The sequence below is a fragment of the Anolis carolinensis genome, unplaced genomic scaffold (genome assembly GCF_035594765.1).
Source record: "Anolis carolinensis isolate JA03-04 unplaced genomic scaffold, rAnoCar3.1.pri scaffold_15, whole genome shotgun sequence".
Lineage (NCBI taxonomy): Eukaryota > Metazoa > Chordata > Lepidosauria > Squamata > Dactyloidae > Anolis > Anolis carolinensis.
Window position 1 is genome coordinate 6,427,480 of NW_026943826.1, and position 24,868 is coordinate 6,452,347.

Below are 24,868 nucleotides of genomic sequence, written 5' to 3' on the forward strand. Positions count from 1 at the left end.
CACGTCAGCGCCCCCTGCCGGCAAGTGCTGCGTCCACTTCCACAGAGTGTGGCGAATGATGCCGGAAGTTTAGGGGCGAGCATTACCTTTCGGGCCTCTTTGGAGCGCTATCTCCCAGGAAGAAGGCGTCGCCGCGCGCTCCGCGTGGTCCTAGAGCCCGCCTTTTCTTTTTTTGCACTTCCTTTTCCAAGATGGTGTTCCTAACCTCCAGTTTGTGGAACCGGGCGCGTTTAACCGACCGCTATTGGCGCAAGCTAGAGGTGCTTCAGCATGCACGGGTAGGCTGGCCTGAAGAGTTCCCTTATTCTAATGGGGGCCAGAGTGAACATCATTCCACCATGTCTCCTGTGTCAATACAACAATATATAATACTAATATTATGCTATATTATTAATAATTATAATATATTGTATATAATTATAATGTAATACAATATAGCAATAATAACCACTATTAAAATTGTATATTATACTAGCTTTACCCAGCTAGTTGCTGTGGCTTATGCTTTCAGAGTGTTGCTCTTTATTTACTGTCCTGATTTTAGAGATTATATTGTTCTGTATTATTATATCACCGTAATTATTACATATTATATTTATAATCTTATATTATCTGCTTAGAACTGGATTATATGAGGCCCCTTCTTCACAACTGGATAAAATGCACACTAAAGTGGATTATATGGCACTGTGTAGTCAAGATGATCCAGTTCAAAGCAGATAATACGAGATTATATAGCTGTGTGGAAGGGCCTTGAGTCTGACTGTGATATAATCCAGTTAAAATCAGATAATCTGTATTTTATAGGCAGTGTGGAAGAGGCCTAAGTGAGGCCTAACTCTGCCTGTCCTCTGGGCTGAGTGGGTTGCTAGGAGACCAAGTGGGCAGAGATTAGCCTTCTAACTGGCAGCAATTGGATAAAAACAATTATTCCTCTCCCTCTAATTAGGACTTTCTTTTTCTTTTCTTTTTGTTGTATGAACGTAGAGGCATGGATGAGGGGTTGTGCTGCCAAGTTTAGTGTTTCTGGGATGTGTAGTTCTGTTGTTTTGTCCTAGGCCGAAATTTCATTACCCTTTTATATATATATAGATAGATATTACATGTAATATAATGTAATATATTAATATAAATGTAATACAAAGTTGTAGAGATGGCAGACCTATGTTGAGGGGTGGAACCATTGTATACATAGGTGCATTGCCTGAGTAGGATTCTGTTGAACCACCTTCCCTGAGTGAATCATAGAATCACAGAATCAGAGGGGCCTCTTTTTCACTGTGACCAGGGCCCCAATTTCCCCTCCTTGTCTTTCCATTTCATTCCCAGAAGTGAGGGCACAAACCCCACCCTGCCTTCGCTAGGAAGCCCGCCTGGAGCTTCCTTGAGCCTGGCCCACACTTACTTGAAAGTAAGCCTTCTTAAGGCCAGTAAAGACATGGCTCTGTGACCAAGCCTTTGGAGAACATGTGCAATGAACATTTATGGAATGACATGTTATGACTATAGGAACGGCCCAGTTTATGCTTGTGGATTATGTGATCAATTGCGACTGTATGGTTTTAAAATGTCTCTTATTATTTTAATTGTATTTTATCGGTCTATTTTAAATGTTCATTTTAGTTGTGTTTTGTTGTTGAGGCATCAAATAGCTGCCTTTGTGTAAGGCCGCCTTGAGTCCCCTTTGAGGTGGAGAAAGGCGGGATAGAAATATCATAAATAAATAATATTACTAATAATATTGCAGTATAGTGGTATAGTACAATATAAGTACAGTAGAGTCTCACTTATCCAAGCTAAACGGGCCGGCAGAAGCTTGGATAAGCGAATATGTTGGATAATAAGGAGGGATTAAGGAAAAGCCTATTAAACATCAAATTAGGTTATGATTTGACAAATTAAGCACCAAAATATCATGTTATACAACAAATTTGAAAGAAAAAGTAGTTCAATACGCAGTAATGCTATGTTGTAATTACTGTATTTATGAATTTATCACCAAAATATCATGATCTATTGAAAACATTGACTACACAAACGGCTTGGACAAATGGCTTAGTCAATTGTTATGTGGTTTTGTTTTGTTTTGGGTTTTTTTCCTGTATTTTTATAGCATTTTATAGTGTTTTATGTGTTTTATTGTACAATGTTTTATGCTGATTTTATATTGGAAACCGCCCTGAGTCCCTTTTGGGAGAGAGGGCGGTATACAAATAAACTTTTACTTACTTACTTACTACTTACTTGGATTATCCAGAGGCTTGGATAAGTGAGGCTTGGATAAGTGAGACTCTACTGTTGTTGAGGCACTGAATAGCTGCCTTTGTGTAAGGCCGCCTTGAGTCCCCTTTGAGGTGGAGAAAGGCGGGATAGAAATATCATAAATAATATTACTAATAATATTGCAGTATAGTGGTATAGTACAATATAGTAATATATAATGCTTTATTTATTTCGTGTCAAAAGCACTGCATAACAAACAAGTCCAAAAGTGATAAAATAAAGGAATCACAAACAGCTAAATAGTTTTAGACCAGACCGCATTGTCTGTAACTTTAAACAACTCCTCCTCCGTACATGAGGCAGGGCATTGTGGGCAAGCATACATATGCAGAGTTGTTTGTTCAGCTCCACAGTCACACAAGGTGGAGGATTCCATCTTGCCAGGCATTGCATATATAATGCTTATGTTGTGGTATGCAAAAAATATAATATATTGTATGTATATTAAACGCGTAAGCCACCCTCAGTCCCCTTCGGGGTGAGAAGGGCGAGATATAAATGTCACGAATAAATAAATAGAAAGAAATGGGCTTCCCTCCATTCCATTCCTATTCTTTTTTCCCTTTCAGCATTTTCGGGGACGGAAGAACCGCTGCTACGCCTTGGCGGTCCGTGCTGTGCGAAGGGCCTTTGTGTATGCAACCAACGCACGAAGTCTAAAGAAGAGAGACATGCGAAAGGTAAACAAAGGAGCAGAAGATGGAATCATAAGAGTTGTGCAGGGACCAAAAAGGCTAACTATTCCAGGCCCAGGTTGTGGATCAACTGCAACTGACATCATGCCAGGTTTACCCCCAGAAACTCCCATCAGTCCTTAAAGTTTGTTATGTCGGGCAAGTTTGCTCTGGATACATCATGGGTGTGGTTCAGTGTGCTCTCTGGCTGTAAGGATGAACTACAACTTCCACTATGATGAATCAGTCCCCTGAAACCCCTCCGTTGGTTGAGTTAGACATCCATCGGTGTTTGGGTTCTGGATGTAGGTGAACTACAACTCCCCCAAATCAAGATGAATTTTCCCCAAAGACCTCCAGTATTTGTTGCTGGTTATTGGCGCCATGAAACCTTTGACAACAAACAAAAAGCTTATTTCCATTTTCGTTTTTGAGCACTTTGGGTATTTATGGGGATCTTGGAATTACACTTCTGTGGATATAAATGGCCCAGTGTGTACCCCAGTTTAGTACACTTGTACTAAAATAAAAGTATAGTTTTAAAATTAAAATGTTTGTCAAAGAAGCAGATCCTGTTGGTCCCCAGCTCCTATTGTCTCAGATAGTTGGCCATGCTAGCCAAAACTGATTGAAACTGGACTGGAGTCTTTCAACATTGCAGCCTGAATAAATACTGCACTTCATTTTCCATTTCTGCTTCCAGCTTTGGGAGGAGAGGATTGAAGCTGCATCTCTTGAACACGGTGTGAAGTACCATGTCTTCATGAGCAACCTTTATAAGGTAACCTTTTATTCTTCTACTTCAGGGTCATTTCTTTTTCATCATTTGATTGTTTCTTCTGGCCCTAACTAAGCAGTAGGTGCTTAATGCCTCACGACAATAGGGGAAAATTTTGTTACTGTGTCTATATATAAAAATCAAAATATATACAGTAGAGTCTCACTTATCCAACACTCGCTTATCCAACGTTCTGGATTATCCAAGGCATTTTTGTAGTCAATGTTTTCAATATATCATGATATTTTGGTGCTAAATTCATAAATACAGTAATTACAACATAACATTACTGTGTATTGAACTATTTTTCCTGTTAAATTTGTTGTATAACAATGTTTTGGTGCTTAATTTGTAAAATCATAACCTAATTTTCCTTAATCCTTATTATCCAAGATACTTGCTTATCCAAGCTTCTGCCGGCCTCAGAAGCTCCCATGATTCCATAGTACTGAGTCATGGAAGTTGGTGTCAAACTGCATTAATTCTAGTGTGTTTTTTTTTACATAATTTATTATGAATAACAGTGAGACTCTACTGTATTAGGATTCTCTGTATTAGGAAAAACTCCCAAAATACAGCAGAGCATCCAAACATACGAACACAGGATACTTATAGTTGAGCCTTCAGCTCACAGCAAGCAAAGTGTGAAGTGCCATGTGGCTGTAAAAGAATTTAGAGCTTAGGAAGCAAACATACAGAGATCAATCTTGAAGATTACAAAAGGTTTATTTACAAAATAATAACTACATTTCTTAATAGTAAATAACTGGGTCTGAGCTGCACCCTTCATTGCCCATCTTCAAATAATTGGGGGGTTTCAACTGTAAACTCCTTCCCCTTTTTCATTTCAGTGTCAAGTGGAACTGAACCGGAAAGCACTGGCCGACCTGGCGATCTATGAGCCAAAGACATTCAAGTCCTTAGCTGCTTTAGCCAAAAGGAGAGGAGAAGAAGGCCTGCTTGCTGCCCGAGAAGGTGGAAAGGAACAGAATGGGATATTCTCACGTCTTTTAAAATTTGTTTGAAGGATGTAGCTTGCTTGTGAACACTGTGCTTAAATTAAATTGGGACCATATTGAAAAGGGTGTGTAAATCAATTTGGTCTGTGGCTTGCTGAAACAGTGAGAAGGTTTTTTTCCCTGCTAGTGTTTGGAGATGTGTGGATTATAACCCATTTTGTATGAGATGTTTGGGTCTTGTTTGGAAGCCAATTTTTATGGTGGAATTAACAAATGGAATTATATATGTTTGAGGTGTCTATGAACAACGCCAGCTCTTCGGCTTAGAAATGGAGATGAGCACCAACCCCCAGAGTCAGACATGACTGGACTTAACGTCAGGGGAAACCTTTACTTAATGTGGGCGAAGAGCTCTTGAAAGTGTGGCAGTGCGGACAGGGTCCTCTATGATGCTCCAGTTCTGTATTTGTTGCCTTGTCTTCTCAGGAAGGATGGGAGGAAGAAAGCTCGGCAAAGTTAAAAGCCAAAGGCCTGCATGGATAATAATTGATCTTTGTCTGGCTGGGAAAAGAAAAAAACCTCGTGCATTTTGTACAATTAAAAATGACTTTTTCAAATAACGCGGGCAACGCCGGGCAGTAAATATATATAATACAAATAATTATTTTCTGCATATCTTTCTAAGTGCCTCATCACACTAGAGCATGAATCCAGTTTAAATCCGGTTTCGGCCTCCTACAGAATTCTGGGGTTTGTAGTTTTGTGAGGCCCCAAACCTGTCTGAGCTGTTTAAAGATCCTTCCCTAAAGTGGATTTAAAGTGGATCTAGGGTGATGAGGTCTTAAGAGAAAAAACAGCCCGTGAATAAATATATTTGTATTGTTATTACTATTATATTTATTCTTTTAGCCACTTATGATTTTTTTCCCCAAGGGAAACAAAAAGGCACATAAATAACCATAATACGGTCATACGAAATACCTTGCAAAACTACAGCTTCCATGATTCCATAGTACTGGGTCACGGAAGTTGGTGTCAAACTACATTAATTCTAGTGTGTTTTTTTACATAATTTATTATGAATAATTACTACTACAGTAGAGTCTCACATATCCAAGACTCGCTCATACAAGGTTCTGGATTATCCAAGGCATTTTTGTAGTCAATGTTTCCAATATATCGTGATATTTTGGTGCTAAATTTGTAAATACAGTAATTACAACATAACATTACTGCGTATTGAACTACAGTAGTCTCACTTATCCAAGCCTCGATTATCCAAGGTTCTGGCTTATCCAACGCATTTTTGTAGTCAATGTTTTCAATATATTGTGATATTTTGCTGCTAAATTCATAAATACAGTAATTACAACATAACATTACTGCGTATTGAACTACTTTTTCTGTCAAATTTGTTGTATAACATGTTTTGGTGTTCAATTTGTAAAATCATAACCTAATTTGATGTTTAATAGGCTTTTCCTTAATCCCTCCTTATTATCCATGATATTCGCTTATCCAAGGTTCTGCCGGCCTGTTCATGTTGGATAAGTGAGACTCTACTGTATTATATTTATTCTTTTAGCCACTTAGGATTTTTTTTCCCAAGGGAAACAAAAAGGCACACAGGGTTGTTGTATGTTTTCCGTGTTGTATGGCCATGTTCCAGAAGTATTCTCTCCTGACGTTTCGCCCACATCTGTGGCAGGCATCCTCAGAGGTTGTGAGGCACATAAATAACCATAATACAATCAGGGTTGTTGAATGTCTTTCGGGCTGTGTGGCCATGTTTCAGAAGTATTCTGTCCTGACGTTTTGCCCACATCTATGGCAGGCATCCTCAGAGGTTGTGAGGAATATATGTCCATGTTCCAGAAGTATTCTCTCCTGACGTTTTGCCCACATCTATGGCAGGCATCCTCAGAGGTTGTGAGGAATATATGTCCATGTTTCAGAAGTATTCTCTCCTGAAGTTTTGCCCACATCTATGGCAGGCATCCTCAGAGGTTGTGAGGAATATATGTCCATGTTTCAGAAGTATTCTCTCCTGAAGTTTTGCCCACATCTATGGCAGGCATCCTCAGAGGTTGTGAGGAATATATGTCCATGTTTCAGAAGTATTCTCTCCTGACGTTTTGCCCACATCTATGGCAGGCATCCTCAGAGGTTGTGAGGAATATATGTCCATGTTCCAAAAGTATTCTCTCCTGACGTTTCGCCCACATCTATGGCAGGCATCCTCAGAGGTTGTGAGGAATATATGTCCATGTTCCAAAAGTACAGTCTCACTTATCCAAGCTAAACGGGCCGGCAGAAGCTTGGATAAGTGTTTATTTTGGATAATAAGGAGGGATTAAGGAAATTTAGGTTATTATTTTACAAATTAAGCACCAAAACATCATGTTATACAACAAATTGGACAGAAAAAGTAGTTCCATACACAGGAATGCTATGTTGTAATTACTGTATTTACGAATTTAGCACCAAAATATCATGATGTATTGAAAACATTGACTACAAAAATGGCGTGGATGTTCCAGAAGCTTGGATAAGCGAGGCTTGGATAAGTGAGACTCTACTGTACAATCATACGAAAGGCCTTGTAAAACTACAGCTCCCATGATTCCATAGTACTGGGTCGTTGGTGTCAAACTGCATTAATTCTAGTGTGTTTTTTTTTTTACCAAAATTTATTATTAATCATTACTATTATTAAGCGGCCAGAGTTCTTGTCTGACATTTATTATTTATTTATTTATTTAATTAATACATTTATATCCTGCCCTTCTCACCCCGAAGGGGACTCAGAGCGGCTTACAAATTAAATTTACATACAATATTATATTATTAGCATAGGACAATACTGGCAATAAATTACCATATTGTACTATATCTATATATTGTAATATTATTAATAATATTACATGTAATATATAATTTATAACTAATATTATTATATTGTATTATTAGTATTATATTGTATTATAAAATAATATTAATATTATGTGCATATACAATATATTATATATTATTTGTAAATTATATTATATATGTATACTAGCTGTGCCTGGCCACGCGTTGCTGTGGCGAAGTATGGTGGTATGGGAAATAAAGTATCTTATATTATCTGCTTAGAACCGGATTATATGAGTCCCCTTCTACACAACTGTATAAAATGCACACTGAAGTGGATTATATGGCAGTGTGGAGTCAAGATAATTCAGTTCAAAGCAGATAATATAAGATTATAAATGGGTTATACAGCTGTGTGGCCTTCAGTCTGCACTGCCATATAATCCAGTTAAAATCAGATAATTTGTATTTTAAAGGCAGTGTGGAAGAGGCCTGAGGCCTAACTCTGCCTGTGCCCTGGGGTGAGTGGGTTGCTGGCAGCAATTGGATAAAAACAATTATACCTCTCCCTCTAATTAGGACTTTATTTTTCTTTTCTTTTTGTTGTATGAACGTAGAGGCATGGATGAGGGGTTGTGCTGCCAAGTTTAGTGTTTCTGGGATGTGTAGTTTTGTTGTTTTGTCCTAGGCCGAAATTTCATTAACCTTTTATATATATAGAAGATATGCATGTTGTGTGTGTGTGTGTGTGTATACATACATCCTGGTATTTGTGTGGGAGGCTGTTGTTCCCAATGGCTCTTCCTTCAGGAAAGTTACAGGCCCAAAAGCCTTGGCTCGAGTTCACCCGGGCGCAGTGCATGCTGGGGGAAAACGTCCCTCAACGCTTCCTAACGCACCCTTTTTTCCCTTCATTCGAAACTAGGAAAATAAAAAAAAAACTCAGTCTCGCTTTTGACGTCACAACGCGGTCATCCAATAGGAGGCGTTTGCCGGCGGCGGGCGGCCAATGGGAGGCGAGGAGGAGGCGAGCCGGGCTGAGGGGGAGACAAAAGCCTCGCGCAAGACAGGAAGAGGCGATCGAGGGAGTCAGTCGGAGACAAAATGGCGGCCGCGACGACGACCGGGGGAGCAGCAGGAGCGGCGGCGACGGCAGGCTTCGGCTCCTCCGCCTCGGCCTCGTCGTCCTCGTCGTCGTCCAGCGGCGGCCCCGCGGCGGTTCTGCCTCCTCCCGCGCTGCCTCCTCCGCCCGGCGCCGTCCGCATCGGCGACCGGCTCTACTCGGGGGTTCTCATCACGCTGGAGAACTGCCTCCTCTCGGACGACGCGCTCCGCTTCACGCCTTCCATGGGCAGCGGCCTGGACGTCGAGACCGAGGCCCAGCTCCGTATCACCGGCTGCGAGCTCATCCAGGCCGCGGGGATCCTGCTCCGGCTCCCTCAGGTACGGCGGCGCAGGCCTCGCTAGGCCTCAGGCGCCCCGGGGTGGAATGAGGCCTAGCTCGGGGAGAAAGCCGTTGGGAGAGGGTCAGAACCATCGGAAGCTTGAGGGAAAACAGGAAACGACCTCTGTGTCTTGGTTTATATGTATTGATTTATAAATTATATTCCTCCTTTCTCACCCCGAAGCGGACTCAGAGCGGCTTACAAATTATATTTACAGTAGTCTCACTTATCCAACCTTCACTTATCCAGCGTTCTGGATTAACCATTGCAGCCTGCCTTTTAGTAGTTGGTAAACTTGGTGTATATTTATTTCCCACATTTATATCCCACCCTTCTCATCGCGAAAGGGACTCAGAGCGGCGTAGAAATTATATTTACAGTAGAGTCTCACTTATCCAACGTTCTGGATTAACCATCGCAGCCTGCCTTTTAGTAGTCGGCGAACTTGATTTTTATTTATTTATTTATTTATTTGAAAATTATATTCCTCCTTTCTCACCCCGAAGGTGAGACTCAGAGCGGCTTACAAATTATATTTACAGTAGAGTCTCACTTATCCAACATTCTGGATTAACCAACACAGCCTGCCTTTTAGTAGTCGGTGAACTTGGTTTATATTTATTTATTTATTTCCCACGTTTCTATCCTGCCCTTCTCACCTGAAGGGACTCAGGGCGGCTTACAGTGATGGCAGCAATTCGAGGCCCATGCAAAATCAGTATCAAAACAATGCATGAAACAATTAAAACTATTAAAAATACAATACAAATTACAATATATAAATTTTAAACATACAGTAGCGTCTCACTTATCCAAGCCTCGTTTATCCAAGCCTCTGGATAATCCAAGCCATTTTTGTAGTCAATGTTTTCAATACATCGTGATATTTTGGTGCTAAATTCATAAATTCAGTAATTACAACAGAACATTACTGTGTATTGAACTACTTTTTCTGTCAAATTTGTTGTATAACATGATGTTTTGGTGCTTAATTTATAAAATCATAACCTAATTTGATGTTTAATAGGCTTTTCCTTAATCTCTCCTTATTATCCAGCATATCCACTTATCCAACGTTCTGCTGGCCCGTTTACGTTGGATAAGTGAGACTCTACTGTATTTAAAAATTATATTCCTTCTTTCTCACCCCAAAGGGGACTCAGAGTGGCGTAGAAATTATATTTACAGTAGAGTCTCACTTATTCAACCTTCACTTATCCAACGTTCTGGATTAACCAACGCAGCCTGTCTTTTAGTAGTCAGTGAACTTGGCTTATATTTATTTATTTATTTCCCACATTTATATCCTGCCTTTCTCACCCGAAGGGATTCAGGGCGGCTTACAGTAATGGCAGCAATTTGAGGCCCATACAAAATCAGTATCAAAACAATGCATAAAACAATTAAAATTATTAAAAATGCAATACAAATTACAATATATAAATTTTAAACATATATTGTAATTTATATTGTATTTTTAATAGTTTGTAGTCAGTGTTTTCAATACATTGCAATGTTTTGGTGCTAAATTCATAAATACAGTAATTACAGTAGAGTCTCACTTATCCAACACTCGCTTATTCAACATTCTGGATTATCCAACGCAATTTTGTAGTCAATGCTTTCAATACATCATGATATTTTGGTGCTAAATTCGTAAATACAGTAATTACTACATAGCATTACTGCGTATTGAACTACTTTTTCTGTCAAATTTGTTGCATAACATGATGTTTTGGTGATTAATTTGTAAAATCATAATCTAATTTGATGTTTAATAGAATTTTCCTTGATCCCTCCTTATTATCCAACATATTCGCTTATCCAACGTTCTGCCGGCCTGTTTATGTTGGATAAGTGAGACTCTACTGTACATACAATACATTATATTAGTAGCATAGTACAATACTAGTATTAAATTACTATATATATCATTATATCGTAATATTATTAGGACTTAGGGCGGAGCACAACATCTATAGGGCAAACATTCGATGCCAGAACATAAATAAGCCATAAATATACATAAACAGTATTTATAAATGTATATAATATCCCGCCCCATCAAATTTATGGCTTTTGACATAAAAGGTAGCTATTCAGAGAAACAAAATACACAATAAATTAAAAAATACAGAAAAATGATGATAATAATAATAAACTGTATTTATATCCCGTCCTCTCCACAAGGACTCACAACAGCATCAAGTGGGACTCTCTGTCCAGAGGTGTGGTGGAGGTTTTGAAACGGAGGCTGGATGGCCATCTGTTGGGGGTGCTTTGAATGCGATTTTCCTGCTTCTTGGCAGAATAAGGTGGCTCACGAGGTCTCTCTCAACTCTAGGATTCTATTATTCTACATAAGCAAAGAAGACGCAGTACAGTAGAGTCTTTTATCCAACCTTCGCTTATCCGACGTTCTGTATTATCCAATGCGGTCTGCCTCCCGTCCCGATCCACGCGTCAACACACCCCGACAACAACACAAGTGCAGCCACACTCCCAAACAAGTGGCAGACTTGTTGTAAAATACATTTTGGTACTTAAATTGTAAAATCATAACATAATATGACGTTTAATAGGCTTTTCCTTAATCCCTCCTTGCTATCCAACATTTTCGCTTATCCAGTGTTCTGCTGGTCCACTTGTGTTGGATAAGCAAGACTCTACTGTATAACCAATAATTCATAAACCAAAAAATTAAATAATGATGCAACTATAAATAAATACACAGATTAAAATTGTACTGGAGTTTAAAACATATTGCACTGCTGAGGCGAAACCAGTTAAAAACCAACAGGTATTAACAAGGCTAAAAGACCACCATCATATTGAGACCATTCCCCTATATTTCCTATAAACCAAAGTTCATATAAACCAGAGTCCCTATTCAACAATTTTCGAAAGCCAGCTTCCACATCAAGGTTTTTTGTTCTTTTCTAAAGTTTGCTACAGAGGGCACCTGTCTGATTTCTTTAGGGAGAGCATTCCAAAGTAATCAAGGAGGCTAATTGCAATATTCACACGTGCCTCAAACAGATAAGAGTTCTTTCTCCCACTCTGGACATCCCACAGAGTTTTTTATATATAAAAACTCCACTTGCCTAGTTTCCACCAGACCTCACACCCTCTGAGGATGCCTGACCATCAGGAAGGCACTTTCTCTTGTTTTCTTATGACTTACAACATAAAAGGCAACCTTTCAATTCCAAAAAATACACACTGATTTAAAAAAAAATAACTTTGGGTTGCTGTGAGTTTTCCGGGCTGTATGGCCATGTTCCAGAAGCATTCTCCCCTAGTGTTAGGCATCCTCAGAGGTTTTGAGGTCTGTTGGAAACCAGGAAAGTGGTGTTTATATATCTGTGGAATGATGTCTAAGGTGGGAGAAAGAACTCTTGTCTGTTGGAGGCAAGTGATCTTCATGGGAGATGGGAGGTTTTTTGTTCCTTTTGAACAAAACAATGCAACGGAATCCTAGAACAAAAATATGCTGGTTTCCAGATATACTGGAATAACCCAGAAGGCCCTCAAAAGTTTTTGTGATTGGAGAAGGGAGGAGGGCAGAGGGGGAAATCTTGCTCAATAGAGTAATGCTGCCAATGGTCAGTTCCAGGAAGTGAATGATGTAAACACTGCCGGAAATTACAGCTTTCCCTTTTGTTGCCCCCCTATGTGTTTGCGAAAGTATTCCCTGAGGGAAAAAAAACATTTTTTGCTGAATGTGAGAGTGAATTAAAACAATTTTTGTTTCAGTGCTGAAATGGCTTGCTGTGAGTCATCCTACTTTTATTCCAAACACTCAGTTTTAGAGGATATTATCTCTGCCTTGATATTGTATTACCTTCACTTATGACATCATAGATTTGAAGCACAAGTTTGAGTACATTTTGCTTGTTCTTCCTAGGTGGCCATGGCTACTGGGCAGGTGTTGTTCCAGCGTTTCTTTTACACAAAATCATTTGTGAAGCATTCCATGGAGGTATGGCAATTATTTCATGAAATTACCTGGTCCATTTCTACATTAAATAATGGAGCATGGTGTTAGTTACGTTTCTTATATTTATTTTCCAGCATGTTTCTATGGCCTGTGTTCATTTGGCATCAAAGATTGAAGAAGCACCAAGGCGTATAAGGGACGTAATTAATGTATTCCACAGACTCCGATATCTGAGAGAGAAAAAGTAAGTATAATACAGGATAGTGGAATTTTGAAGTAACTGTATTAGGCCGTTTGTTGATTTTAACCCTGACCCTGTTTCTATTTTGCCTTGCTGGAATTCTCTAGACCAGGGGTCCCCAAACTAAGGCCCGGGGGCCACATGCGGCCCATCGAAGCCATTTATCCGGCCCCCGTGGCGCGCCTTCCAAAGCTCTGCTTGTTTATAATGGTATTTCAATTATTATTTAATCAATAATTAATAATTAAAGGGTGCTTTGCCAGTGCTTTTGGTGCACAAAGGCAGAAGGGGGGTTGGATGAAATGGCCCAAGGGGGTCTTTTCCAATCCTTCTTCTTCTTCTTCTTCTTCTTCTTATTATTATTATTATTATTGACACAAAGACACAGTATAACACAGCAAACGATATATGCGCTGGATTTCGTATCACAAAATCACAAGTTGAACACTTCCCCAGCCTTTAGGACTGTGTGATGTGTATGATGATGATGATGATGATGATTAATATTGAGGCTGGGTGGCCATCTGTCAGGGGTGCTTTGCTTGTGCTTTTAGTGTACAAAGGTAGAAGGGGGTTGGACTCAATGACCCAAGGGGTCTCTTCCAACCATCTTTATTATTTTTAGTATGATTATGATTAACATTGAGGCTATATTTGTTCTCGTTTTTTTTTACTTCACAATAAGAGATGTTCAGTATGCATAGGAATTTGTTTATAGGGGTTTTTTCCAACTATACTTGGGCCTTCCAATGGTCTGAGGGACCATGAACTGGCCCCCTGTTTAAAAAGTTTGGGGACCCCTGCTCTAGACTATAGTCCTGTCCAAAATGTAAATTTGTTCTTTTATCTGCTACAACATGAACTTGTGGTCATACTGTTCGGATTGGTTGAAGAAATATGTAGAACACTTGGGGGAAACTTTGAATTTCACTGGGCTAAATAGTTATAGGAGTGTCTCCTCAGCTTACAATTGGAGATTCTTCACAGGAGGAAGTGTGCTTGTTGCCCAGAAGCATTTCCTTTGCTAAACTCAATAAGGAGGATAATGCTGTAGTATATACCCACTGCTGTTAGTCTTCAGGCGTTAGATCATAACTCTCCCTTTCCTTGTTCCCTTCAACAGGAAGCCTGTACCACTAATACTGGATCAGGATTATGTTAACCTGAAGAACCAAATTATAAAGGCTGAGAGGAGAGTTCTTAAGGAATTAGGATTTTGTGTACATGTGAAGCATCCTCACAAGGTTTGTCTTTCTTTTTCACTTTGAAACGGTGCATGTTCTGAAATGCTGTTGGACGGAATAGACGAGAGACGAATCTTTGATATAATATAGCCGAGCTATAGTTGATAGTATTTGCTGTCTTTGTTTCTCATTTTAAGAAATGCCTACTAGTTGGTCCTGTGGTGAGTGAAGACTGGTGGCTTCAGATTTTAAGTGCTGATTGTACTTAGCTGTACTTGGATTCCCCACTCCAAGTCCTTAGCATGAAAGGAGCTTATTCTTGTGCATGCAGGTAACACCATTGTGTGTAACTGTTGGATAGTGTGCGATAAGAGTCAGGGTTGGATCCTACACAATGACAGTAAACCTGTAAAGATATTGTTAGTTCATAGATCAACTAACAGCAATATAAGGAGCTATGTTGCTTTTCCTTAGTCTCTCTTTCCTTGCTCTGTTTGCTTTACCATACTGGTCCCTTTTACCTTAAAAACACACAAGGCAGAATTGTTATTCCTTTTAACATCCAAATAAGCCAATATTTGAACATGACATATAATTGTGAATATAGCCATGTGATGGGTAAATCTGTGTTGCCGAAGGATTGGGTAAATTGACTTTTACGTTTGCATTGTCTCGTGGTGGCTGCTTTCCTTGCTGTAATCATATCTCATAATGTTTCATAGTAGCCATGTGTGTTGCTATAAACTCCTAACAGGGAAGAGTGGGATAGAAAGTTGCTTGCTGTTGATCCACTGTGAAAATCTGAACCTTTCAGATATAGGTAGTGTTATCTTGAATAGTTGCTTGATAATTAATCAGTGCAAACTTACCTTCTGTAACTTGTCGCTTCTTGGATTTTATAATTTTTTTGGTCTTTCGTCTTGATCTTTCTAATTCATCTTTTATTTGTCCTGAAATCCTAGGTGCTTTGGTTCCTTAAATCAGAAGTACATTTTAATTTCCATTTTGCTTCCCTGACCCCAAAGTCTGATCCTTCTTGAACCTTTTGGTATCACATTACATCAGTTAATCAATCATATACATTTGCACCAACAGAAACAACATCTAACAAGCATCTATACATAACACTCTGAAATCCAACAGTTAAAAGCAGGATAAAACCGAGCATGCAAAATATACATTGTGAAGTGCAGTGACGCAAGTGTGACGTGCGCTAGGAACTGTACATTCACCAGTAAGAAGCCAGTATAAAAGTTCAGTCATGTTAAAAACTTAAGTGAGAACCCTTAGGGGTAATCAACCCCACTCAGGCTATTCTGCACAGTCAACTGCGATGTCCTCAATCAGTCTTGTTCTGATTTTATTTGCTGCTAGGATAGAAAGAGAAACCTTGTAAGCGATTGAGGAGTTGGAATCGGATAAAAGTTAGAAGATGTTTTATGCAACTGGATTTGATTGTAGGTACCATAGAATAGGCCCTCACATTACATTAAGCCTCTGTCTTTGAGGTGGGAACTGAAGGAGGAAAGTATCTGAATTCTTAACAGTGTTTGAGTACGTAAGGAGATGCTTGACAGCAGATTAGAAAGCTATACATTTATGATATTGACCTGCATGCAAAGGAAAAAGTTTCTGTCCTCACATCATTTGAATTTCACATCCTTCTAAGGGGTGCTTTTTGCAGTCTGTAAACATCATGGAATTGTACCAAGTGTATTGGTCTGACTTAAAGCAGCCTGGATTGCCTGAGCCATCTCTAATTTAAAACCGTTCTTGACAACATAGTCACCTGTATAACTCAATCACCCATATCTTCCAGATTATCGTTATGTACCTTCAGGTATTAGAATGTGAACGTAACCAACACCTGGTCCAGACCTCATGGTAAGTTGATGTTTCTTGTTTCTATTGGGGCCAGCAGGGCAGTGGCAAAAATAAATGTCATTGTTTGGGGGCAGTCTGCATTTGCTTTGCTGCCCAGTTTGTGGTGTTCCAGTGTTAACCTGGAATGCTACTTCTACCCCTTGAAGTTGGCGGGGCCTCTTTGTTTGAGGTTCAGAAACTGCCCTAATGGTAAGAGAGCTTGAAACCCTCATGAATGTTCCCCAGTGCTTTTTCTTTCTCTGTTCTCACCCTTCCAATTGTGCTGAAATGAAAGTCCCCTTGTGAGTGAAAATCTGGTGGCCTTGCTGAATCAACCAAAGGCCTGTTTAGGCTAATGCTGTATTTCCTGCAGTGATAGCTGATGGCCCTTTAGCTGCTCAGAAGCAGCTGTGATAGTGGCAGCCCTCTCCTCCCTTTGGATATGATTGTTCTACTTTGTTACCCCTTAATATTTTATTATGATTGGAAAAGTGTTTTCTTTGGTTAGGCCATCATTGTATTTGCAAACTGGTAGAGAATAATCAAACATTCAAACAAGTTTTCTGCTACTCAGCCTCAATATTATAATGTTGTGCCTTCTTTTGTTAACTGTCTGTCCTGGTTTTTTTATTCTTTTGGTTTGGAAAATCTGTTTGTGGGGGATATTAAATGTTCTTGTGGTTTTCCCTGAGAAATGTTGGGGCATCTGTGAAACTGACATGATTTAAAATTGATCTAGAAGCAATTTGTGAACTATCTGGTGCTCTTTTGGAGGAGAACCTCTTTTGACTCTTCTTTTCTGTACTCTTTTGATCAAAGGGTAGCCTCTGAGGGTAAGTGACTAAGACTTCTCCTCTGCTGCCCAAGCGCTATGGTGCAGGGATAACTGCCGTCTTCAGTCAAACCCAAGCAGGCTCCACAAAGAGAAGGCTGACTCTAGACAGGTGGTATGCGTACACTAGTAGAGTTATCAACTGGCCAACTTCTGCTTGTGATTTCTTTTTCCAACTTGTTGAAATTTTATTTGCACAGTTGTACAGTGCTACCGTTTTACTGCCAGGATGTTTACATCTTTTCAGTGCAAATACGTAATAAACTTGGTTTTAAAATCATACTGGGTTTGAAGGGGGGAGGGAGTTGAGTTCTATTAAAAATGTTATTTGTAATATCTCTATTTTTAAAAGTATAAAACCTAAGCTTTGCAATAAAGAAATGTGTTCCCCTGCTGTAGTCCCCACATTATACACCAACATAATGTCTTCTATTGAGGCTGAAAAGTTGGATCCTGGCCCTAGTGACTTCTTTGTGCCCAGTTTGATTTCATCAATATCTGTTCATGTATAACGAAAAAGCTTGAAAATTGTGGGACTCTGGCAATTAGTTTAATTATGTTCTTATACTCTGATGTTTAATGAATAAAAAGGAATCCAAGATCCCACAGAGGATATTAAATCCTTTGGTACTTCCATAGTGATTGCTGGTATTTGTGTATCCTCCATCAGCAGTGTCTTACTCTCAAAGGAAGGATGCCATTAGATTTGTGTGTCTACTTCCATTTGGATTCATTTGGATTGCTTACTTGTACATCTGCCCATTTCTGAAAGCTGGCCTCTTATTTAGCATTTCAACAGAGATGGGTTGACACCATCACCAACAGTTTGGATCCTTTTGGAAGGGAGATGATGAATGTCCCAAACCCTCTCCTCTGTAGGAAACTCCCTTATAAATCTGTCTTGAAAACAATACTGGAAATGTGTTGTTGAAGGCTTTCATGGCCGGAATCACTATGTTGTTGTGAGTCTTTTGAGCTGTATCGCCATGTTCCAGAAGCATTATCTCCTGATGTTTCGCCCACATCTATGGCAGGCATCCTCAGAGGTGTGGGGGCTGTTGGAAACTAGGAAAATGGGGTTTATATATCTGTGGAATAATGCCCAGTGTCGGAGAAAGAATTTTTGTCTATTTGAGACAAGTGTGGATGTTGCAGTTGATCACCTTGATTATCATTTAATGGCCTTGCAGATTCAAAGTCTGGCTGCTTCCTGCCTGAGGGAATCCTTTGTTGGGAAATGTTAGTTAGCCCTGATTGGTTCATGTCTGGAATTCCCCTGTTTTCAGAGTGTTATTTATTTAATCATGGCAGTAATTCCATAAAACAATCGGGGCCATCTGACAGTCCCCACACCTCTGAGGATGCCTGACATAGATGTGGACAAAAATCAGGGGAAAAGGCTTCTGCAACATGGCCATACAGCCTGGAAAACTCACAGCAACACAATACTGAAAATAAACATTGCGAGTCCCATTCCTTTCTCCCATTTGAAGAGCATAATTTTCAGATACAGAGAATTGGGTGGCCCTCGTTCTTTAGCAAACTGCATTATAACAAAATGCAGCAATTCTGTCCCGTACTTCATTTGAAATTAGAGTTGGTCACCAGTCACCCTATTTGGTTGTGTTTTTGTTTGTTTTAAATGGTCATTACAATTGTCAAAAAAAAAGAATGTGTTTCATATTTTTGGTCTAAAATCGCATAAATGCAATGTGTAAAATGTACTGACTGTGGGTCATGTGCAATGTTTTTACAGTTGCCTCATTCTGTGAACATTTATTTTGAGAAACCTTGTTACAGTGTGGGCAGTCTGGAGGCGGCCCAGAGACAAATCCATTGAAGAACTCTGCTTGAACATAGTCAATTGACAGCCATAGTGCTGGACACCAAGACTGAACTGCTGTGTTTTGCTGTCTGAAAGAAACTTAGATGTCCTGTGCTTCTCCTGAGTGGACACGTTTCTCTCCAAAGGAAGACTGCAACAGAAGAAATTAACGTTGGAAGAAATCCTCATGTTGGCTGGAATTCCCTCTTCAGACTGTTATTTTAATTTGCATGCTGCAATCTGCAAAGGGTTTAAAAGCCTAGCTCTTGATGAGAATTCTTCAAGCTATGCTACACGTTGTACCCAAAATAAAAGGTGGTGCTCTGAATGAGAATAGACCAGTAGGTGATAGCAAGCAGAAAAGTAAAGTTAAAATTGGTTCTCTTTCATAACATGCCAGCATTCTAGTTCATTAAGTTTTGATGGGCACTCTTATTGGGGAAGGAGTTGTCCATTGTAATGTCTTGTCAGATTTCACAGAGTTTTCTAGCATTCAAGCCTAGCTGTAGAATGCCTAGAGAGCTAGCTCCTAGTAGCCTTTTAAAAAAGTATTAGCCCAAGAAAGGATATGGTAGGGCTCTGCAATTTTCCCTTCTTCTTTGTCTTCTCAGGAATTATATGAACGACAGCCTGCGGACAGATGTCTTTGTACGATTCCACCCTGAGAGTATCGCTTGCGCCTGCATTTATCTTGCTGCTAGGACTCTCGAGGTTTGTAGGCCTTATGCCAAGTAGAATGTTCTTGTTTCCTAGTGTCCTGATTCTGTAGCGGGGAAGGAATTCAAGCCAGGGAATAACTAGCCTGATGTCTTACAAATAAAGGGGCATCAGCGTGTGCAGAATACACAAGAAGGAGTAAATATTATCTTTGTTTTGGAGCAAGCTTGAAAGTACATAATTATCACAGAAAACTACTGTATACTGAGTCAATCAATAATATTAGGCTAGGTCAGTGGTTCTCAACCTGTGGGTTCCCAGGTGTTTTGGCCTACGACTCCTAGAAATCCCAGCCAGTTTCCAGTTGTTGGGATTTCTGGGAGTTGAAGGCCAAAACATCTGGAGACCCACTGGGTCTAGATGGAGCATTGGCCTAACTAATTTGCTTTTTTAAAAAAATCTGTTAAACTTAATAGAGAGATGGGTATCATGTGGCATTGGGAAGTTATTAAATTGGATTGAAATTGATATTTCCAGCCTCTTGTATGATGATAAGCTCTGCACTATTATTTACAGATTCCACTTCCAAATCGTCCCCACTGGTTTTTACTTTTTGGAGCTATGGAGGAAGAAATTCAGGAGATCTGCGTTAAAATTCTACAGCTGTACACACGCAAAAAGGTTTGTTCCGTGAGCCCTTTCAAAATTGGGACCAGAATGTGAGGAGATAGATGCATTTAAAGCTTCTGTGCACAGAATATTCTACCTTAACAGCAGGAAGAACTTCCTGACCATAAAAAGAGAGTTGTTCGACAGTGGAACTCTCAAAGTGTGGTGGAGGCTTTTTGATTGTGCTTTTTCTGTATTGCAGGGGGTTGGACTGGATGGTCCTTGGGATCTTTCAATTCTATTATTCTAAATTCATGGCGAAGTTTCTTGTCATAAGTCTGGGGATTTTATCCCATTCCTGCTTGTCTCTCTCTTATGCCACATGGTCTGGTTGTTTGGGTGCACCTGAGGGCATACAATATGCGTATAGTAAGATATAACCTTTCTCATTCTTCTGTCATAAAGAACTTACCCTTCACTCTTTGTAGCTGTGTGCTTCTTCCCATACTTTGTCTTCAGGAAGATCTGTCTGTATACACAGTATTTATACAAACAAACAGTCTGAACCCACTTATCTCTTCTGATTCCTAGGTTGATTTGGCTGTTCTGGAAAGCCGAGTAGAGAAGAAGAAGTTAGCCATAGAAGAGGCAAAAGCACACGCAAAAGGACTCTTACCTGATGGGACACCAGGGTTAGATAGTGTGTCAGGATTTTCTCCTGTCCCCAAAACTGGTAGGTATTCTGGAGTAGCATCCCAGTTTAAGTTGTGTCTCACTTCACTCAATTGCTCACCAAAAATGTGATGCTTGCTTGGTTTTATTATTTTTATTATGTTTTTTTAATGTTATGTTTATTATGTTTTATTATGTGTATTTAAGTTCTGTTATGTATTTTTATTTAGTTTATTTTGAGATTGTCTTATCCACTGTTTTGATTTTATTTATCAATGTTTTTGGCAATGTTTTGTTTCCCATTTTCTAAATTTTGTTGGAAACCGCCCTGAGTCCCCTCAGGGAGATAGGGCAGAGTACAAATGAAGTATTATTATTATTATTATTATTGTGTTGTCGAAGGCTTTCATGGCCGGGATCACAGGGTTGTTGTATGTCTTTTGGGCTGTGTGGCCATGTTCCAGAAGTATTCTCTCCTGACGTTTCGCCCACATCTATGGCAGGCATCCTCAGAGGCTGTGTGTCCATGCCACACAGCCTCTGAGGATGCCTGCCATAGATGTGGGCGAAACGTCAGGAGAGAATACTTCTGGAACATGGCCACACAGCCCAAAAGACATACAACAACCCTATTATTATTATTATTATTATTATTATTATTATTATTATTATTATTATTATTATTTATTTATTTAATAAGGCACACATGTTATCTTCACTAATGGATAGCTAACTCAATTCCTTTTTTTCTACTTGTTTAGAATCTCCAAAAGAAATGAAAGGTACCAAGCCTTCCCCACTTGCTGTGCAGGCGGTTAAAAATGCCAAGAGGAAAATGGAGGGAACAAAGAGGGTGAAATCGAATAGTCCCATCAATGGGTAAGGGCCTTGCACAGCATCTGTTCTAGTTGTTGTAAGTGTTTTTCGATGTTTTATCATCAATGTGGCCACTGTTTCTCTGTTGATGCCTAATGGTATTTCTTAACTTTGACAGCATTCAGAAAGGTAGAGAGAGCAGGAGTCGGAGTGGAAGCAGAGACCAGAGTTATTCCAGGTCGGCCTCAAGATCACCTTCTCCAAAACAGAGGTATGTACAGTAATAAATTCCTTTATGTAGAAAAGACTAGGATTTTCATGAGGCAGAAATGTAAACTAAAAAGAGCAACCATGTACTTTGCCACAGAATGGGGCCTCTGTGTTCCGTTTGGGGTGTCTCTCTATTAATCAAACTCTAGTCAAGCTTGGCATTGGGGCTGAGGGGTATTAAACCATCAGATACAAAGGCCTTGGAATTGGAATAGTGTTTCTGCCTTGGAATTGGAATAGCGAGATGTCTCTTACATTTGTTGATTGAGTTGATTTCTCTTGTTCCATAATTCTAATTGTGTTTATTGTGTTGTAGATATTTTTAGGGCTGCATTTGAAGGGGGGGGGACACAGGTAGCAAACTTACTTTTGCTCTCTCATTTTCTTACTTAGGAAAAGTGAAAGCTACTCTCCGTCGAGTGGCTCCAAATCCCATAGCCGCTCGAGAAGCCGCAGTGATTCCCCGCCGCGGCAGTTCAACCACGGCGGTTCCAGTTACAAAGGCTCCAAGATTAGGAGCTACAAGAAGGCCAAGGGGTACAAGTACGCCTCCCCAAAGCAGCGGAAGTCCCGCAGCCGGAGTTCATCGCGGTCCAGGAGCCGCTCGCGGGAACGCTCAGACCACTCTGGGAAGTACAAGAAGAAGAGCCACTACTACCGGGATCAGAGGCCCGAGCGGCCACACTCCTACGAACGGCCCAGCCATCGCTATGAGAGAGACCATCCTGGCCACAGTCGGCACAGGAGGTGAAGCGGATCAGGAAAATGCCAAAGTGAAGGATTCTGGGTTCAGCATGGCGCCTGTTTCGATCTAGGCTCTTGTGTGGAAGCTCAGAAATGTACCGTTGATTCCTCCGTGGATGTGTGCTCACCAGCGCGGACTTTAAGGGAGAACATGGGGTGGGTTGGATTTCTGTCCTTGCAATGCGGGAGAGCCACTCTCCTTGGATCGTCTGTCAGTAATGTTAGGCAGTTGATGCTCCTTTGTGCTGTGGGAGCAGGATTGTATCCAGATTTGAACTCTGTAGGGAGAATGGCCTTGTGAGACTATTCCAAGTGTTAAAAGATTACTTCCCCATTCTTTTTGTCCCAAAGAGTCTCGGAAACTCATTGCTTGGTGCTAACAGCGGTCCTTGTATTTTCTCTCTCTTTGCAATGGACGTGATTGCATTGTATAACATATGGTGATTTTTTTTTTAGGATCAATGCCTATATTAGGCAGCCTTTTGTGTATATATTTCTCTCTGTTATTGGAAGAGTTTTAAGGACAAGGGAAGGCCTTAACACTTCAAAAAGCGCAAACATGTTTTCTTTCATTTGGAGGGAGGTGTATACCTGGCTATTGAAAACTTTAAATCCTGCAAAGACTGCCTTCTATTCTGCCCCCATTTTTTGGCTAAAGAACTCTGGAAATGTGAAAAGTATTTAGATTCCTTGTGTTGGAAGTGGTCTATTTTTAAAAAAGGGTGGGATGCCTGGTGCTGGCCACCAGCTCAGGATTTGCAATGCTTTTCGTATAATATAATGTTTTAAGTGGTTTAGATAAATTCTTTACTCAGGATATTTACAGAAATGCTCAAGAACCGATAGTTTGTCCATCCCTTGCTTGCTTAAGAGATTTTTTTTTCTATTAAGAGAGAAATGTATGCAGCGCAGGAATATCAGTTTTAGTGGTATATCTGAGCTTTTTTCCTGTTCCCTGGTTTCATTAAAGTATTTGATTTTGTATTTAAGTATGCTGCCTTAGTCCTCAAGCTGCCTGGAAGAGCTGTTTTAATTGATAAGTGTGCAGATCATGGGCTTAACCCCCAGGTTATTTTTATTGACATCAAAACTTAGCCCATGACACAGTTTAGGATAGCTAAAATTTGCAGCTTTCGTTAATAAATTCTAGCATTAATTATAAGAGAATTGGGTTGCTATGAGTTTACCGGGCTGTATGGCCCTGTTCCAGAAGCATCCTTTCCTGATGTTTTGCCCAGATCTATGGCAAGCATCCTCAGAGGTTCTGAGGTCTGTTGGAAACTAGGCAAGTGGGGTTTATATATCTGTGGATTTGGGGTGGGAGAAATAACTCTTTTCTGATGGAGGCAAGTGTGAATGTTGCCATTGACCACCTTGATTAGCATTGAATGGCCTTGCAGCATCAAATCCTGGCTACTTCCTGCTTGCGGGAATACTTTCTTGGGAGATGTTAGCTGGCCCTGATTGTTCCCTGTCTGGAATTCCCCCGTTTTCAGAGTGTAGTTCTTTATTTACTGTCCTGATTTTAGAGTTTTTTAATACTGGTAGCCAGATTTTGTTCATTTTCATGGTTTCCTCCTTTCTGTTGACATAATCCATCTGCTTGTGGATTTCAAAGGCTTCACTGTGTCGTCTGACATGGTGGTTGTTAGAGTGGTCCAGCATTTCTGTGTTCTCCAGTAATATACTGTGTCCAGGTTGGTTCATCATGTGCTCTGCTATGGCTGACTTCTCTGGTTGAGTTAGTCTGCAGTGCCTTGCATGTTCCTTGATTCATGTTTGGGCAAGGCTGCGTTTGGTGATCCCTGTGTTAACCGTGAAAACAAACAAAAATATGTTTACCAGTACAGTAGAGTCTCGCTTATCCGACGTAAACGGGCCGGCAGAATGTTGGATAAGCGAATATGTTGGATAATAAGGAGGGATTAAGGAAAAGCCTATTACACATCAAATAAGGTTATGATTTTACAAATTAAGCACCAAAACATCATGTTATACAACAAATTTGACAGAAAAAGTAGTTCAATACGCAGTAATGCTATGTAGTAATTACTGTATTTACGAATTTAGCACCAAAATATCACGATGTATTGAAAACATTGACTACAAAAATGTGTTGGATAATCCAGAACGTTGGATAAGTGAGACTACTGTATTTTAAAAAAATCCAAAATCAGGACAGTAAATAAAAAACAACGCCCATAAACACAGGAAACAATCGGG

General features: G+C 39.9%; 2 protein-coding genes across 3 annotated transcripts; both read left to right on the forward strand.

Annotated features, from left to right (window-relative positions):
* The first annotated feature begins 143 nt into the window (after nucleotides 1–143).
* mrpl20 (mitochondrial ribosomal protein L20) lies at nucleotides 144–4,817 on the forward strand. Its single transcript, XM_003228692.4, has 4 exons — nucleotides 144–278; nucleotides 2,853–2,963; nucleotides 3,661–3,738; nucleotides 4,587–4,817. Exons 1-4 carry the CDS (start codon nucleotides 192–194, stop codon nucleotides 4,758–4,760), a joined length of 450 nt encoding a protein of 149 aa, XP_003228740.1. The 5' UTR covers nucleotides 144–191; the 3' UTR covers nucleotides 4,761–4,817.
* Nucleotides 4,818–8,602: 3,785 nt separating this feature from the next.
* On the forward strand, nucleotides 8,603–23,634 carry ccnl2 (cyclin L2). 2 transcript variants are annotated; one of them, XM_003228695.4, is made up of 11 exons: nucleotides 8,603–8,990; nucleotides 12,900–12,974; nucleotides 13,067–13,176; nucleotides 14,297–14,417; nucleotides 16,177–16,241; nucleotides 19,489–19,588; nucleotides 20,111–20,215; nucleotides 20,735–20,876; nucleotides 21,577–21,694; nucleotides 21,810–21,902; nucleotides 22,295–23,634. In XM_003228695.4, the coding sequence occupies exons 1-11, from the start codon at nucleotides 8,652–8,654 to the stop codon at nucleotides 22,650–22,652; spliced, it is 1,626 nt and encodes a 541-aa protein (XP_003228743.2). In that variant the 5' UTR covers nucleotides 8,603–8,651; the 3' UTR covers nucleotides 22,653–23,634. The 2 variants fall into 2 exon arrangements, with proteins under 2 accessions (XP_003228743.2, XP_062821912.1); XM_062965842.1 differs by lacking the exons at nucleotides 8,603–8,990; nucleotides 12,900–12,974; nucleotides 13,067–13,176; nucleotides 14,297–14,417 and having other exon boundaries at nucleotides 14,433–17,164.
* Nucleotides 23,635–24,868: the final 1,234 nt, after the last annotated feature.